The 16,498-nt window shown below is 39.5% G+C and overlaps 1 protein-coding gene across 1 annotated transcript; it reads left to right on the forward strand.

Moving 5' to 3' along the window:
- Nucleotides 1–4,059: 4,059 nt before the first annotated feature.
- LOC134643008 (cystathionine gamma-lyase-like) lies at nt 4,060–13,051 on the forward strand. The gene is made up of 12 exons (XM_063495172.1): nt 4,060–4,329; nt 5,660–5,741; nt 5,911–6,006; nt 6,138–6,247; nt 6,564–6,698; nt 6,837–6,894; nt 7,333–7,410; nt 7,655–7,807; nt 8,638–8,759; nt 10,126–10,178; nt 10,444–10,582; nt 12,122–13,051. The coding sequence occupies exons 1-12, from the start codon at nt 4,144–4,146 to the stop codon at nt 12,134–12,136; spliced, it is 1,227 nt and encodes a 408-aa protein (XP_063351242.1). The 5' UTR covers nt 4,060–4,143; the 3' UTR covers nt 12,137–13,051.
- Nucleotides 13,052–16,498: the final 3,447 nt, after the last annotated feature.

Consider the following 16,498-nt stretch of genomic DNA (forward strand, 5'->3'; position numbering starts at 1 on the left):
GGCTCGTATTATCGCGAGAGTTTGGGAAAGGTTATTACCGGCCACTCACTGAAGCCGCTCCTATTTTATCAAAACAGAGCCTACAGTAGTGTAAAATAAACACGTTTTCTATTATTTTACTCACGTATTTGAGTTAAGTCCAAATTTAATAGCCATATATTTTACATTTTAATCTAAAATTACATCTAATATAGCTACACGAACACCGAAATCCAACTCCCACACACATCAACTACCCATCAGCTTTGGCCTTGTAACTGAAAGCGTTCAGATTGCTCGTGAGTAACCAAATTCCTCAAAAAAAGAACAAAAAAATCCCCCCAAAACTACAATTAATTCTCTCGTGCAAAGTCTTTCCTCGCTCCTCTTTAATTTTTTAAAATTAGTTTTTATTTAATTTTGCTTTTTCCAGGCTGTTAATTCTGCCGAACTGGAGGTGGCAACTTATTTAAAATCTAAACATATTTTATTTTTATTATGTACTGTGCATGAAAGCACTGCATTCAAAAATATATCAACAAGGGAGTTACACTTCCTATGATTTTTTAAAACTTACATGACACATGGAAAACAGCCAGCAACACCCCCCACCGCAGCTAACATAGTCTATTCTCGTTTATCCCAACAATAATTATATATATTTTTTATGTATGTAACAAAAACTGTCTGCTCATAGGGGCTTGTCTTGTTTTATATTTTCATAAAAGCTGTGTGTACAGTACAGTGTACTTACCACCTCTTTATGCTAAATCACTCTAAAATATTAGTCTGCTCTCTTGTTCTCTTTTGTTTTTGCAGAAAACAAAAACTTGGATGAAGGACAACATTTTGTAAAGTAATAATTTAACACTGTGGAACTACTATTTTTATTTAACACTGCACTGTTTGTTTGTAGAGTTACAAGAGTTACAAGCATGCTTGTTATTCATAAAAAGGAGCCTATTGCACTCATTATTGGATTTTAAATTTTTATACTGTATTACTGTGTCTTCTGCATTTTATTAAGGTCTTTTACCAGTGTGTAATCTGCCCACGTGATCTGCAATATATACTGAGTAATAAATTCAACATAAAATATATTTTATTCAGTAAAATGTTAAGGTACTTTAATTTTTTTTAAAGGTCAGAATCATACTACAAAATACATCAATGTACATCGATGACAATAAAAGTTCTACATTTTAATGACCACATAGTACATCAGCTGAATGTTTTTATATGGAAGTGTTCATTTCAGCCACAGCCCTCAGCTTTAAAACTTTAAAAGTTTAGTGCTGGAGATGGAAATCTTATGTGTATCATACTCTCTGTGGATCATCTGCATTGAATAGCTCGAATAAATAACCAGGAATATTAACTCTCAAATGAATCTATAGTGGAAGATCTATACTAAGAAGAACAGAAATAAACATGTATTTAAAATTGCACCCAGATACCTCAGTGAATGCATTTCTTTATCACCACTGTAAGTAATTAGTTTATAATCTATTTCATGTTATTGTTTAAAATGAAGTGTGTGGCCAAAAGCCTGAGTGAACAGTGAACATCAATCCTTTCTGACAATGATGGACTCAGTGCTTCAGGAAAAAAGAAAGGTATTTAAAATACAAGAAATATGACAGATTCCGTTTCATAAATAGTCATAAATATACTTAGACAAAAGCAAAACAAAACACAACGGTCTCTAAGCCCTTATTTACAGAATTTCTGTTCAAACTGTAGCGAGTACTTTGCCAAAAAAAAGGCCATAGCAGCAGCAGCAGCTTGATTTGTTTGGATACACGCAAAACCATGAAATGTCCACAGTTTCCTAAAACAAAGGTGATATCTTGTTTACAGTAGTCACAGTCACGTGAAGTTTTCATGTGACTGTGCATTCAAACTAAATACACCCTTTCTGCTTCCACAGGAATTATACGAGTAAGTACCAGCCAGATACTAATCAAATGGACTTGATTTACTGATTATCTGGAAGTGTAAAAGCAGAAGTTTTCAGTTTGTGTTAAAACAATGCAACAGTGTTTCCAAGAGTGGATTTCCAGTTCAGACTGTGCAATGCTCAGAGAAACTGCAAAAAGCCCAAGACCTACTCTTCAGATTCTGCAGACTTCGGTTAACAAATTCAATGTTTAAGTTCATGACAGTACAATTAGAAGAAGACTGAACAAATATAACTTGTTTGGAAGTATTAACATATGAATAAGAACTTCAGCACTCACAATTTCATGTATAAAATCTTTAATATTACTAGATAATAAGAAAAAAAACAAATGCATTTTAGCACAAGGCTTTCCTCAGCAGTTCTAATGCACATGTGGGCGCAGCGATCCACAAAACACTACCGGGACCTAATCCCTAATAGGCACAGGTGGTAACAATTAATAGTTTGTCAGCATGCAACACTGGCAGTGCACTCCGACCACAGACCTAAATTATTGAAACTTGTACAAAACAACACGCTCCATTAACACTGTCTGAAACACACAGCTCCCATTAAATGTTTTTATTTTTTTTGGGGGGGGGGGGGGGGGGGGGGGGGGGGGGGTTGCAGTTGAGCCTGTTGGTTTTCTTATTTGCACGGGCTTCCAGGAGAAAGCCTCTACTCTGTAAAAAGGTCATGGCAGCACAGCTTGGGCATTTAAAGAAACCACAAAATTTTTTGAACAATGTGCTTTGGACACACGACACCAAAGTGGAGATGTTATAATTTAATAATGCACACACAAGCATATCAGGACAAACACCTCATATCAACAGTGGCAGAGGGGTGATGAATTGGACTTATTTTCACCTGGACATCACCTTTATGGGTACCTTGCATTCATCGCATCGACCATGAACTTCTCTGTAAACCAAAGTATTCTAGAGTCAAATATGAGTCCCTCACGATCCCAAGCACAGCAGAAAATCTACAGCAGAATAGCAGGGAAAAAAAAGAATCAAGGTGGTTCAGGGGCCCAAAGTCCAGACCTCAAGCTGACTAAATACTGTATCAGGAACTGTGCACAAACAAGTGCACACAGAACTCAATGAAGTGAAGCAACGCTGTAAAGAGGAGTGGAACAAAATTCCTCCACAACAATGTGAGAGACTGATAAAGTCACACGGAAAACGATTACTTCAAGTTACTGCTGCAAAAGGTTCTTCTTTAAGCTACTAAATCACAGGACTGCACAGAGTCCTCTGTTTTTCCACAGATCGTTCCATACCAGAGCACACCCACTGTCTACGTGCTAAATCATTACTATACATAAAAGAATTCATGAAAAACAACAACAAATACTTAAATCTGCATCAAAAACACCTCTATCACTGACACCAAAATGTTGTGACTACACCAAAAAGATAATGTAGTTCTGATAGAAAGATTACATTTGTCGTTTCCATGACAGAAAAAACAAATAGCCAGAAATGTTCCTATATTTATTTGATTTTGTTTCCACTTTGAGATCACACTAACTCCACGCGCTTGTGTGAATTTGCTCAACAAACTGAAGAAAACTGCACACAATAAAGCAAAGCGGACTGTTCTCGTTCAGAAGTCATTACAGAGCACTTCCTCCCCCTGTGGTTCACCCCTGGAAACACAGCTTCAGATACAAAAATGTTTTTAAAGAAGAAAAGAAAATAGCGCTAATAATAATAATATGATTGGATAAAAAAAATGCACCAGATTCTGTGAATTGTGCCACCAACACAAGAACTTTTATTGCGGTTGCTGAAAAATCGAGTACTCCCGCCAAGTCAGTGTTATTGTAAACTGACTCTGTTGCTTTACAAAACAACATAAATCACAGCCTCTGGGTAAATATGTGAATCATAAACCCAGAAGGAAACAACGTGCAGTAGTACATTCGTGTTAAAAAGTAGGCACCGTGTTGGAAAAAGAGTCGCGGACCCTGACTTAAAAAGCAGGAAACATTGCATCACGACGAACAGCGTAAACAACGTGCATGGCCACGTGGGCTGGACGCCCACTAACCCCCAGCAAATCAGCGCCACTTCGCGGTTTGTGTCGAGCGCTGATTGGCTCCGAGCGACAAGCGCAGCGCACGGCTCCATTAAATGTCTTTTACCATTACCGGGCACGGGTAAAGCCTACTCATCTTCAGCCCGCTGCGGTCATTTTTGGAGCGCACTGCCATGAGTAACACGGACAAAAAAGAAGAACAAAGCGATTTATTCGCCGGTTTCCGCACGGCTTATAAATCCTTTGCAACAGATGCCATACACGTCGGTCAGGAGCCGGAGCAATGGAAATCTATGGCTGTAGTACCGCCGATTTCCCTTTCTACCACGTTCAAGCAGTACTCTCCAGGAAAGCACGCTGTAAGTACCCCGTTACTTTAGGCCAGGTTAGGATCAGACTCGTTCCAGTGTTATGGACGATATGAAGCCCGATGGTTTCTAAGTGTTTGTATATTTTTAGGTTATTCTTATTATTCTACTATTATTATGTTTTAGCTCTGTATGGAGGCGTGTCTTGTATTATTTTAGCATGTATACGAATGGCTCTTTAGGTAAGTAAAGTTAACGTAAAATCTGAGATTTCAAGTGTTTTTAACCCACTGCATGTGACTGACTGCGCACTCTGTTAAATAAGAAACTACCCTCAGTCGAAAGATGGAGCTTGACTTGTATTGTAATTCCTTCCTGTGTGTGATAACCAGCCCATGGCCATCCATTACTGGGAGTCTAGACTAGAATCCGCCTGTGTTAGATAAATATTGTTTTGTTTCCGCTTTAGCATCATTATCTCTCCTTGTTTCAGATTGTTAAAGTCGTTTTTTTCCCTTCTCATTGCTTCTGGCATTGATTGGCTTACAGATGACAGATTTCTAGTACTACACTGACAAAAAGAGGCAGGACATTACACAGGAAAGAAATTCTTGAGGGCAGAGGTCACTAGTGTCAGTTTTCATTCACAGTTGTAAGACTCCTCATATGTAATGCATTACCAGTTAAACATTTTTTTAATTTTGTTGTTTTTGCACTCAGGTCTATAGCTTTCTTCACACAAACCACTTAAACACTTTGTTTAAAGCATTCGTTTGATTTCACAGGGAATTAATTATCCGAACACGTCCTTTTAATTATGTGTTTTGGAAATTACAAAGCACAAAGACACAGCTTCTATGATTTTAAAATCATCATAATCATCACTACGAAGACTTTGGTTTTCTTAATTAGCCCCACATCACCTCCATTAGAAGTGGTATTTTTTTTCCTCCAAAAATTAAAAAACGTATTTTTTTCATTTCATTTACATCTTTCTGATCGTAGCTAAGCAAACAGTGTTTTTCAAAATCAAGGACAAAGAAGGGAAAAACCCGACTATGTTTTAGACGAAAAGGGTGTAGGCAGAAGCAACAGCTTGTATGTACCTGCACCATATATATAATCCAACCACAAAGTATTTTATAATAACATTAATAATAATAATAATAATAATAAGTCAAATATCTATATCTGTGTGTGTGTGTGTGTGTGTGTGGGGGGGGGGGGGGGGTGTTAATACTTAAACTTAACAAAAGTGCCACATACCAAGTCATCACTGATCACTAAATAACTGCATCCCCTTACTGTCTGAACAGGTACAGGCAAGTATTATAAATGCTGACCGTGGTGATGGAAATGTAAAAATCTTGTGTTGATGTAGGGGTTCGAGTACAGCCGGAGTGGAAACCCTACCAGAAACTGCCTTGAAAAAGCCGTAGCTTCACTGGACGGAGCAAAGTACTGTACGTCAGCCAATCGAATTTCACAGCGGTGAATTTAAACAGCATGTCATCGTTTTACTAAATGTTTAACGCTTCAAAAATGACAGAGCCTTCCAATTTTAGGCTTCTCTGACACGATGATGAAAATAATTCCTGCTCTGGACAACTTCTCGCACCTTTACCTCTGCAGGCCTTGCTCTCGCTTCAGGACTGGCGGCCACGGTGACGGTCACTCACATGCTCAAGGCAGGCGATGGAATCGTCAGCATGGATGACGTGTACGGAGGTGAGAAACCACTTTGCAACTTGGCCAAATGTAAAACAAACTCGTTGAGCTATGAGACGTTACCTTGTTTCCTAGATTACGTATTCATGATGTGGTTTAGTGATACTAACAGAGATTTTTTTAATCACAAGGCACAAACCGTTACTTTCAAAGAATCGCAGCTGAATTCGGCCTGGATGTGTCTTTTGCTGACTGCACAAAACCACAATTGCTCAAGGCTGCCTTGAAGCCAAATACTAAGGTATGTCAAAGCAAAAATTACATTTCAGAAGATTTCAGAACATGTTTTGTTTGTTTTATTTTGTTTGGGTGCACCTTTTAGGAGACGTTTCCATTTTATCTGCAAAATAAACACATGCTGTTGTACTAGTGTCTGGTTTAACTAGTATGTTGCATAATGGGGCGTGTCTTTAAGCTAACTGAAACGGTCATTGTGAATCAGCAGTTCGAGTGATTGGATGATTTCTCTTTTTCTTCTGGAAGTTACCCCCACCCCTCCGCCCCCATGTTTGGTTTGACTTATACAGTAAAATGACATCATCTCTTTGCTCACGTAGCTGGTGTGGATTGAAACACCCACCAACCCCATGATGAAGGTGGTGGACATCAAGGCCTGCTCCGACTTGGTCCACGAGCACAACAAAGACATAGTGGTGGTCGTGGACAACACCTTCATGTCGGCCTATTTCCAGGTGAAACTTGACCCACGGTGCATTTTGTGCGCTGTTGATTGTGTAACAACAGTTCGATAACCTCCTGCAATCAAATTCCAGTTCATGCTGGAATAATTCAGGAAATGATTTACTCTTGTTTCTCTTGTGCACCTTTAGCGCCCCTTGGCTTTGGGAGCTGATATCTGCATGTACTCAGCCACCAAATACATGAATGGTAGGTTCGATTTTACTAACCTAACATTTGCATTAGAAGTCGATGCAAACATTTTGTGATTTTAGTCACATGATCTGTTGCACGCTAGAAGGGATTAATTACTTTAGTCCTAAAATGTCTCCAAAATATACCAAAGTAAGTCTGAAATGGGTGAAATAAGATCTTAAGCTTAAATGAATAATAATTGTAAAACATTGCTAAAATGCTCACATTGCCCATCTCTACGATTAAAACAGAGCAACACATGCAGGGATCACCAGTGAAATTAGAACTTTTGTCAAGGTGTTTGAATTTGATGCTCACCCAGTTAGTTTTGCCCCATCATCATCACATAGCAAAGATGCACCAGCTCAAACACAAAAGTTCAACAAAGTCAACTCCAGTATAAACTCTCTGTGTTTTGGACTTCTCTTTATTGTTGTATAATCTGTTTGGCAGGGCACAGCGATGTGGTGATGGGACTCCTCTCCATGAACAGGGAGGATCTGTACGGGCGACTGAAGTTCCTGCAAAATGGTGATTAAATACAAAGAGTGCATCATGTGTGGGTTTTTTTTTTTTGTTTTTGTTTTTTTTAATGGAAATATACAATAAAACTCTTTATATGCCTCCATGCCACACACTGTATTTGGAGGCTAAAGCTCTGACCAGTTTAAATTCTCTTCAGTAGGAAAGTATTTGTTGATCTGGATTTTGGGAGGCTTTGTTTGTAACCTCTTTGGATTTTCCTTTTCTTCATGTGATCCCGCCTCTGCGTCAGCACTGGGTAGTGTGCCGTCTCCTTTTGACTGTTACCTGTGTAACCGTGGATTGAAGACCCTTCACCTGAGAATGGAGCGGCACTTTAAGAACACCCTGGCTGTTGCCAAGTTTCTGGAGGCTGATCCGAGGGTGGAGCGCGTCCTCTACCCAGGTGATTTGCTGTAAACATTTTAAAATCACACATACCACAGACTTGTGAAAACATGCCCGTCATTATCTCCAATCTCAATCTTTACAAGGAAACTCTTGCTGATTTACCTTTAAGCTTTTTTGGAGGAGCCTGCAAAACCCAAGTTGCACAGTTTGTTGCACATTGTCTTTTTAGGTCATTTGAGTTCACATTGACCAATGGTGACCTTCCCCACTGAAACACTCTTTCTTTTTTTTTTTTTTCACGACTCTGGTGGTCATGCAGTTAAAGGTTTTTAAATATTTTTAAAAACCTCCTACATTTGTAGGAGTTTTCCTTTATTGTTGTTTTCACTGACACGACAACATTAAACCAAAGAACCATTGTTCTTTAAACCATTGTCACTGTCGGTCACTTGAGTTCACGTTGCTGAGCGGTGACCCGTCGCACGCTTTTTTTGTGGTTTTCTAGCAAAACGCAATCCCTGCCTTGGTAATGTGTTGCCCTCCTTTTCTACATAATAAATAAATAAATAAATAAATAAATAAATACATAATTTTCTATTAAAAGTAGCCAACTGAATGTGTCTCATCCATAAAAATTTTTTGTCCCTCCTCTTTGCTAATTTTTAACTAAGCAAACTGATTAATCAGCACTTTCCATCCAACTTACTTTGGTGTTCATGGGTAAATAACTAACTTTCATCTTGTTGTGCTGTTTTTGCCAATTATTTACAGCTTTTGCCTATAAAATATCATTTAGCCAGTTCTGCTTATTTAAATTAAGCCGTACGTTACCAAACTGTTTCTTTAAAATTATATTTGAAATATGTCTTCCCTCTTTTGACACAGGCCTGCCGTCTCACCCCCAGTACGAAGTGATGAAGAGACAGTGTACTGGGTGTCCAGGGATGATTGCCTTCGACATTAAAGGGAAACTTGAGCATGCTACTACCTTCCTCAATAACCTCAAAGTAATTTGGCTCAAAGTTTTTATTTATTCTGGCCTGTTTGATTTTGCATTTAATAAGCAGGTTGCTGGGCTTTAGGAAAATTATGTGAGATGTAGCGCTGTGAAAAACTAAATGAACCCTTACTGTGTTTGTAGGGATTACAAAGAAATGGTTTAGTCGAGCTACTATCTCTTCTGGCTTCCTGTTTGGACCTCAGACACTATAATTTCACTTTCTTCTTATTTCTTAGCTTTCTCAGCTGCACCTAGAGGTAAACCTACTTCCTTATATAGAGAAATGTGGGCGGGGTAGTGTGCAGATAGGTTGCAAATTGTATGAAGATTAAACAAGACTGTTGGTCATGAACGATGAACATGCGGACTGTGGTAAGAACAAAATAGGCCAGTGCGACTGTTTCATAAATCCAACTGCAATTTTGTGTGCAAACTATTATTTTGCACAAGATAAAAATGTTTATCACAACAACTGTCAGGCACGGTGGTGCATGGCTGATGATTTGGTCTGAGCATCTTGCACGCACCAAGTCGACCATGAACTCCTATATATACCAAAGTATTATGGAGTCTAATGTGAGGCTATCTGTCACACGGCTAAACTGGGTCATGCAACAGGACAATGATCCCAAGCACAGCAGCAAATCTACAACAGACCAAAGAGAAGAAAAAAGGTGTCGCAATGGTCCAAAGTCCAGACCTCAACACGACTGAAATACTGTGGTGCATGAATGAATGCCTGCAGACCTCAATGTAAAGAAGCCATTTGGAAAACGATTACTTCAAGTTGTTGCTTCTAAAGGTTCTATAACTACTGAGTCATGGGGTGTACTTAGTTTTTCACAGGACTGCATAGAGTCTGTATCAGGGACAGATGCCTTCACTGACCGGACACACACAGACACAGTGACATTTTCAAACGTTGTTTTTCTACAAGACACATTACAAACTTTCCAAGTTGATAATATTTCACTACATTATAATAGCCATAATTAACATGTGACATTAGTTTATACTTGCTGCCAAATTCATCACATTTTTTTCACACTGGAAAAACATTGGTTTCATGTTAATTTGACCAGTTTTATTGTAGTATTGGTTACAAGTGGACCATTGTGAAGCAGCATGATCCAAGAAGAACAGATTGTGGATTTCACTGTGTGTATGAAAGGCCTACGTAAGCTTGCTGTTAATGTCTGAAAATGATCCGGACCACAAATAACAGCGAAGAGTGCTGCTTTGGCTTGTTTCTGTTGTGGGTTACTAATTGTCTTTTTCATTTGTTGTAATTCCTTTGAAACTTTTGTGCTCGCCTGTACACATTGCGCGCCGTGCTTCACTTCATCTTCATGTCCTTTGTGGTCTTATTTCAGATGTTTGCGATTGCAGAAAGCCTTGGTGGATACGAAAGTTTAGCAGAACACCCGTAAGTGTCACTGTAGTGTTTTTATTCTTGGTAGTGTTAAAAGTACACTCTTCTGTAAATGGTTTACTGTAAGCTATGCTGCAGTTTAACACAGACCACCACAAGGGGGCAGCAGAGACCAATAGATGAGCCCTATCAGACGCTCTCAAACTAATTGCAACACTTTATGTTCATTATAAAGTCACTGTCTATGCTCTCCATTAGAATCTCAGCATGTTTTTCTGCACACAGCTCATATGTAATCCTTCTCTATCATACCGTTCAGGGCGATTATGACCCATGCATCGGTGCCAGAAAATGAGAGGAATGTGCTGGGCATCAGCGACACCCTGATCCGGCTCTCCGTTGGCCTGGAAGACGAAGCCGACATCATCGAAGACCTGGATCAGGCACTGGCTGCTGCTGTAAGTATCAGACATTAAGTTTTTGTTTTCTTTCTGTGTTGTGGTGGCATCAAGTTTACGGGAGACTTGAGTTGACTTCCCGAGAAGGTTAACTTTACCTGTTGGGCACTAACCAGTTTAAACATTTTCAGGGAGTTTATTAAATTATGACTTGGACAGAATAAACTAGAGCACAACAACATGTAAGTTTATTTAGATATGTCTTCTGTCCTTTTTCTTTGTTTCTTTTTCCGAAACAAATATCCAGTGGAAATATAAACCAACTGAAAATGTCAAGTTTTCATCCTCTGTTTTGTGGCTGCACTTGTACCTTTTATGTAGATTATTTGAGGGCAGACATTCAGAAGCATAACTAAGGGTTTACTTATCAGGGTTTTTCCTGTCTCAGAATATGTGGGTAGTCAAGCTAGTGCTTTAATGAATAAAATATTCACTTTTTTCTACCAAAAACCTCTTTTGGATACCCTCTCCTCAAATGGATATTTGCTGTTTCTCAGTGTATACAGTGGAAATGTTATTTTTAACTTCTTCGTTGGTTCAGCAGAAACATTGCCGTGTTCCCAGAATTCATTTTCAAGTTCATTACTCAGTTTTAAGCTGTCTCACTACAACGCAGTGCTGTAGTGCATCGCTCTCAGACTTGGCAGGCTGTGTCCAGACATCTGCATCTTCATCACATCTCGTCCTCTGGCGGCTGGTGTCGACGTCTGACGTTTTAGTACACCTCTCTGACTGTCTCTGGCCTGAGTTTATTAAATGTGCTTTTCTCTGATTCATCGTTGTTCTGGTTGGCGTGGATAGTTTAGGGATGTGAGTTCTGATGTATTTTATGAATGGATGCAAAACACCAACAACTCGTTCTGATTTACGTTCACCCAAATTGGCCATGATTCTGCTGCATTAAAACTCCGAGCTCTAGCGCGCTGGTTCGGGATGATTCATCGCTAATTCCCATCCTCTAACTACGCTGTCATCAGCAGTGCATTTGAATTTCCTAAAATCTTGTTACGACCTCGTTTAGTTGTACCCTACATGGCACTCTGTACCTCCTGTCCTCAGCATTCAGATAATGCTGCTGCCTCCTTCTGCTGCCCATCTGAAGAAAATGGATATTAAATGGAGACAAATATCTCTAATGACTGTCTGTGGTCCCAGGAAAAGGCACCTCTGATTTGTGAAACATTTAATTGGATAGGATGGCAGGTCAGATGGGGGCAGATGGGTAAATTTCCAGTTGAGTTTTATCAGGAAAAAGTTGGCTGTGGACATCGGTTGGTCAATTAGTGATGTAGTATATGATGATATTTCTGTAAGATCCTGGGTTTAGATTAGTGACTGGTTTTGTCTTTGGCCTATATTAATCTAATTTGGGCTTGTCTTTATTGCAGTCATTTTGGCATCCCGTCTTAGCTCATCAGAGAGTGACCTTTTATTCTTAGGAAAAAAAAAGAGAAGCTGGATGTGGATTGTACATTTTATTTATGTATTTATTTATTAAATTATTTTAATTCCCCCTCTATCTTCTGTTCTCTTTAATAGCATCCAAAGAAGTGAAATGTCTTCAGATGGCATCCTTGAGGGTGGAGGAGTCAAATTTGGGATGGAAGACCCGAGTTTCCAACATGTGGGACCTCAACTCAGTGACATTCGCCTGTCAGGGAAGCTCGTTCTTGGGAGGGCTGACTTTTAGGCTGGTTTTACTTTGTTTTCATGTTTGTTCTGTGCTTTGTTATAATTAGGATTTTTCGAAGACAAAGTCCTGCTCAGTTAAAATTGATGAAGCACGAGTTACTGCTGGAACAATGTCAAACAGACATTTTTCTGAATAACCTTGCTATGAAACTGTGTCTTCAGGTTGATTCCTGGTATCAATGTGCAGTTTTTTAGATTACTTTATATGCACTTCCAACTCACAACGTAAGTCATCCACCTCAGGGCACTTTAGGTGGCAAGGTAGAGACTTCACACGATCATCTGCAATCTGAGGCTCAGCTGCCACCTACTGACCAAATGTTAGAAGTGATAGTGGCTCTCACAGTTTTGGACAGATTTCTTTTTCCCATGCAGAACAATTGTTTTACTCAAACTAGAAGGTGAACAAAAAATACTGCATGTCCTTTTTGTTTGGCCAAAACTTTGATATAAATAAACTGTCACTAAGAGAGGAGGCAGCTCCAGATATTTGCTAGTAAACGTGGGAGGGTTTGGTATGCACAAGTGAAGAAGTTCCCAGCAGTGACTACAGTTGAGGTCTGTGTAGAAATGGCTGAATGTTGTTACAGGAACATCTCGGAGAATTATGCTTGATAAAGAGCTTTGTGTGTTTTTTAAACAAGAGGTTGAGACATGTCAGAACTCTTTTGGGGTTTTATCTGTGTGACAACACACACGCCATTTGTGCAACCCACAGTACTCCCACATCACAGCTCATCATTTACTGTAATCGAAAAAATCCATTAAAATCAGTCAAAGTACAAATCTGTGCCTGTGTCATTTCCTCTCAACCATCCTGCTGTACAAGCACAATCTCATTGTGAGTTTAGCATCAGCAGTGGGGTGGGGGTGCATGGTGGGGTGAGGTAGTTGGCATCCTAAAAAACAAACTATTAATGCAATTTCCAACTTAAGGTGTCAGTTCTTCTGCAGAAGACTGATCCGTACCCACACGTGCAGTCAGTAATTTTATGTAATTATTAAATGGAGAAAAATGTATCATGTTCATCAGGATACAAAGATTAGTTTGTGTGATTATGTCTTCCAACAAATAGTTGCTTTCTGATGAACCTATAATTTATCCATTAAAAATACACAGGAGTAGGGAAGTGGTTTGTGGAAACCACCATGTTTGAAAGCAGTGGGTGGAAGCACCTCTCCTTTCCAACTAACCGTTTTACGCCATAGAGACTGGCCACATGGCGGCCGCCTGCGGTGGAGGGACATTTCACTTCATGCCTGCACCTTCAGACTTGAGATATGAAGCATCGTACCTGTGTTTTATCGTCAGAGATTAAGTCCCCCTCATCAAAGAAACAAAAATGTGAAGAAAGTACTGCTGCCTCTTAATAAAATGCCATGCTCTTCCTCCTCACCTCAAGAGTCATCTCCTGAACTGAAGTCAGGGCTCTAACACGTGAAAAAAAAAGTTTGCATAAAATAAACATGCTTATTTATTGTCAATATAGTCACAGTTGATTATTATCAGCAGATAAGACACACGACTCTTCCGTCTTTGGGTAGCTGACAAGAGCTGTCCGGGACCGCTGGTTCTTTTTTGCGCCACGGACCGTGTTTATGTGCGACAGTATTTTCACAGACCTGCCTTTAAGGTTTCGCGGATAAATACAACATAATAAAACAGTACCGGTACCCCCCCCCCCCCCCCCCCCCAAAAAAAAAGAAGAAGAAGAAGAATTATTCATAACACACGGGAGAAGACCCAGGGAAACCGAGTTAACGATAAAAACGATAAAAAATAAAAAAAACAACAACCCCCCCCCACTAAAAATCGATAAAAAGCCTGAAAACCATGAATTTCACACCCGAGCCTCAACTCTCGCGGCCCGGTACCAAACGGTCCATGGCCGCTGGTCTAAACGATAGCTGGGTAACATTATTCTAGCTAATGTTGCCAGCTAACACTTTCCGTCTGATTAACAGTTGATTATTCTCACATCATATGAGAGTTGATTCACCGTCAGAGTAACAGTGTTTCACTAACAGCAGCAAAAACAGTGGCCTTACTGACAGAAAAAGTTCAGCATATCCTCAACAACTCACTTCCGTATTGCTGTCATTGTTCAGAGGAGAAGTCGTTTACCTAGTTTTATTCCAGACTAAATAAATGTGGATGCTTCTCACCTGTCATTGACAGCTGAGGTAAGCGGTGGACTAACAGCCCTCCACAGACAGGGATAAACTCTGGGGTCTGTCTAGTTTCAGTCCAAAGTAGCAGAAACATGCTGGGCAGCCTCGGCCATTATGGGGAACAATGTGTATGTTTAATGTTTTTGATCTCTTTTGGCTAACAAAAACACGTTTGTCCCATAGCAGCTGTAACTATGATTATGAACTTGAATTGAGAGGGACAAGAAAGCGGAACTCAGTGGACTAATCTACAGACGTCTAGTGGTGAAAGCTTTACACACTGTAAGGGTTTGTTTTGAGTATGAGAATATTATTTCTGCAGCAACCATTTGCCAAAGTATTTAAAATTTGCCGAAATCTTTAACAATCATCCTCACACAGAAGCCTCACAGAACTCGTTTAACCTGGCATGTCCCATTAGCTGTACCCGTGTGAACTCAGGGCTAAAATGGAAATGGGACTGGAAAACAGGCTTTGGATTAAAAGTAGAAGGGCTACTGAAGTGTTTTAAATTCAGCTCTGAGCCCTTTTATCCGTGACTTGGCTTGAATCTGTCACTCAGTGAGCGGTTAAAATGGAAAACGTAAGTACACATCTGAGGTTTTCAGCTTCATTTCCCCTCATTTAGACAGCCTTTTTTGGGGGCAATGCTTATCACATCCACCTTAACCTTCAATAACAACCCTGGACTACTGTGGAAAGATGCCATTTCTGTGTGTGGCTCTTGGTGTTTATTTAACAAATATGACTAATGGATTAGATTTCCTGTTAAATATAGCATGTGCTGTCTTCATTTTAAACAAATCGGGACTGAAAATGTGGACAAAGTCTTCATTGTAAACACTGTAAAAATGACTGCTCTGACCCTTCCATTGTGTGCTTTCAATCTGTTGCACCACTTACTTGCCTTCACTGGAGGGTCTCTGCTCTTCATCATGTCTGACCAACAGTACTTTCGTGTACACAAATCTGAGAATAAAATACTTGGAGTTCAGATGTCAGCTTGCTCTGTTTTGAAATATGAACTCCAGTTCCCAGAAATTGACTACAAACTGCTCAGGCGTGTGTTTCAGTGTGGGCAGCGGTGTATTACGGAAAGGTATCAAAAAATGATAGAAGCAGAAAGACACAAGAACTGTTTGTTTATTTTTCTTGAGAAAAATTCTGTATTTTCTGATCTTTGATGGATTCTTTTCACCTCCAGTAACCAGTAGCCTTTGAGCCATTTAAACTTGGACCATTAAATGAACAGCAGCATGGAGAGTAGTGATCTTCAGTGTCTTGTCAGTCAAAAGTGATGTCAGGAACATGCTACTGTTAGCCAGGAAACAAACAAACACAAACCCTTCATATAAATGGAAACGGTTAGTCTTACACTTTGGAATTGTTACAAACAAGATGTGCTGTCATGAGTTTTAGAGGCGCTGGAACATCAAACTTACGATAGAAGAAGAAGCACTCCAAGAGCACAAACCTTCGCCAAGGGAGCTCACTCTCTGGGCCGTATTTAGGTTTAAGAGAATATTGTTATATTTTGTATATATTCAATTTGTTTTCTTAGTTGTAAGCCAAATTTTAATGGACTGTTAAAGTGATCCAGTTTTACACTCATACAAGATTTTATCAGAATTTGTTCAAAACCTTCAAGCTATCGTGTTTACAGACAGAAAGAATGACATGCACGCAAACATTACAAAAACATAGCATGTTTTGTAGAAATCTTGGCTATGTCCTCATTTAGAGTCCAACTGTTGTTAGATTCTTCTTACTGTAGCTCGTGCACGAAACATAAATATAACCTGCCACCTCCCCAGCCTTACAGAAAGACCCTTTGTTCAAATTTCACATTAACAAATTTTATGTCTAGCATGCCCAAAGTAAGTCTGATGTGTTTAGTCAAAAAGCGTCTGGTTTCAAATTTGACTGAAAAGCGGAATTTAATTACACGTTAGCATGGTCATTAAAATGCTGTTAGAGAAGGGTTTAAAGCAACCAAGTCACTGTTCGTTCAGGCTGCTGCCGAGACAAAATACAGTAGTAGCTTTAAGCCAG

Source organism: Pelmatolapia mariae, linkage group LG15 (genome assembly GCF_036321145.2).
Source record: "Pelmatolapia mariae isolate MD_Pm_ZW linkage group LG15, Pm_UMD_F_2, whole genome shotgun sequence".
NCBI lineage: Eukaryota > Metazoa > Chordata > Actinopteri > Cichliformes > Cichlidae > Pelmatolapia > Pelmatolapia mariae.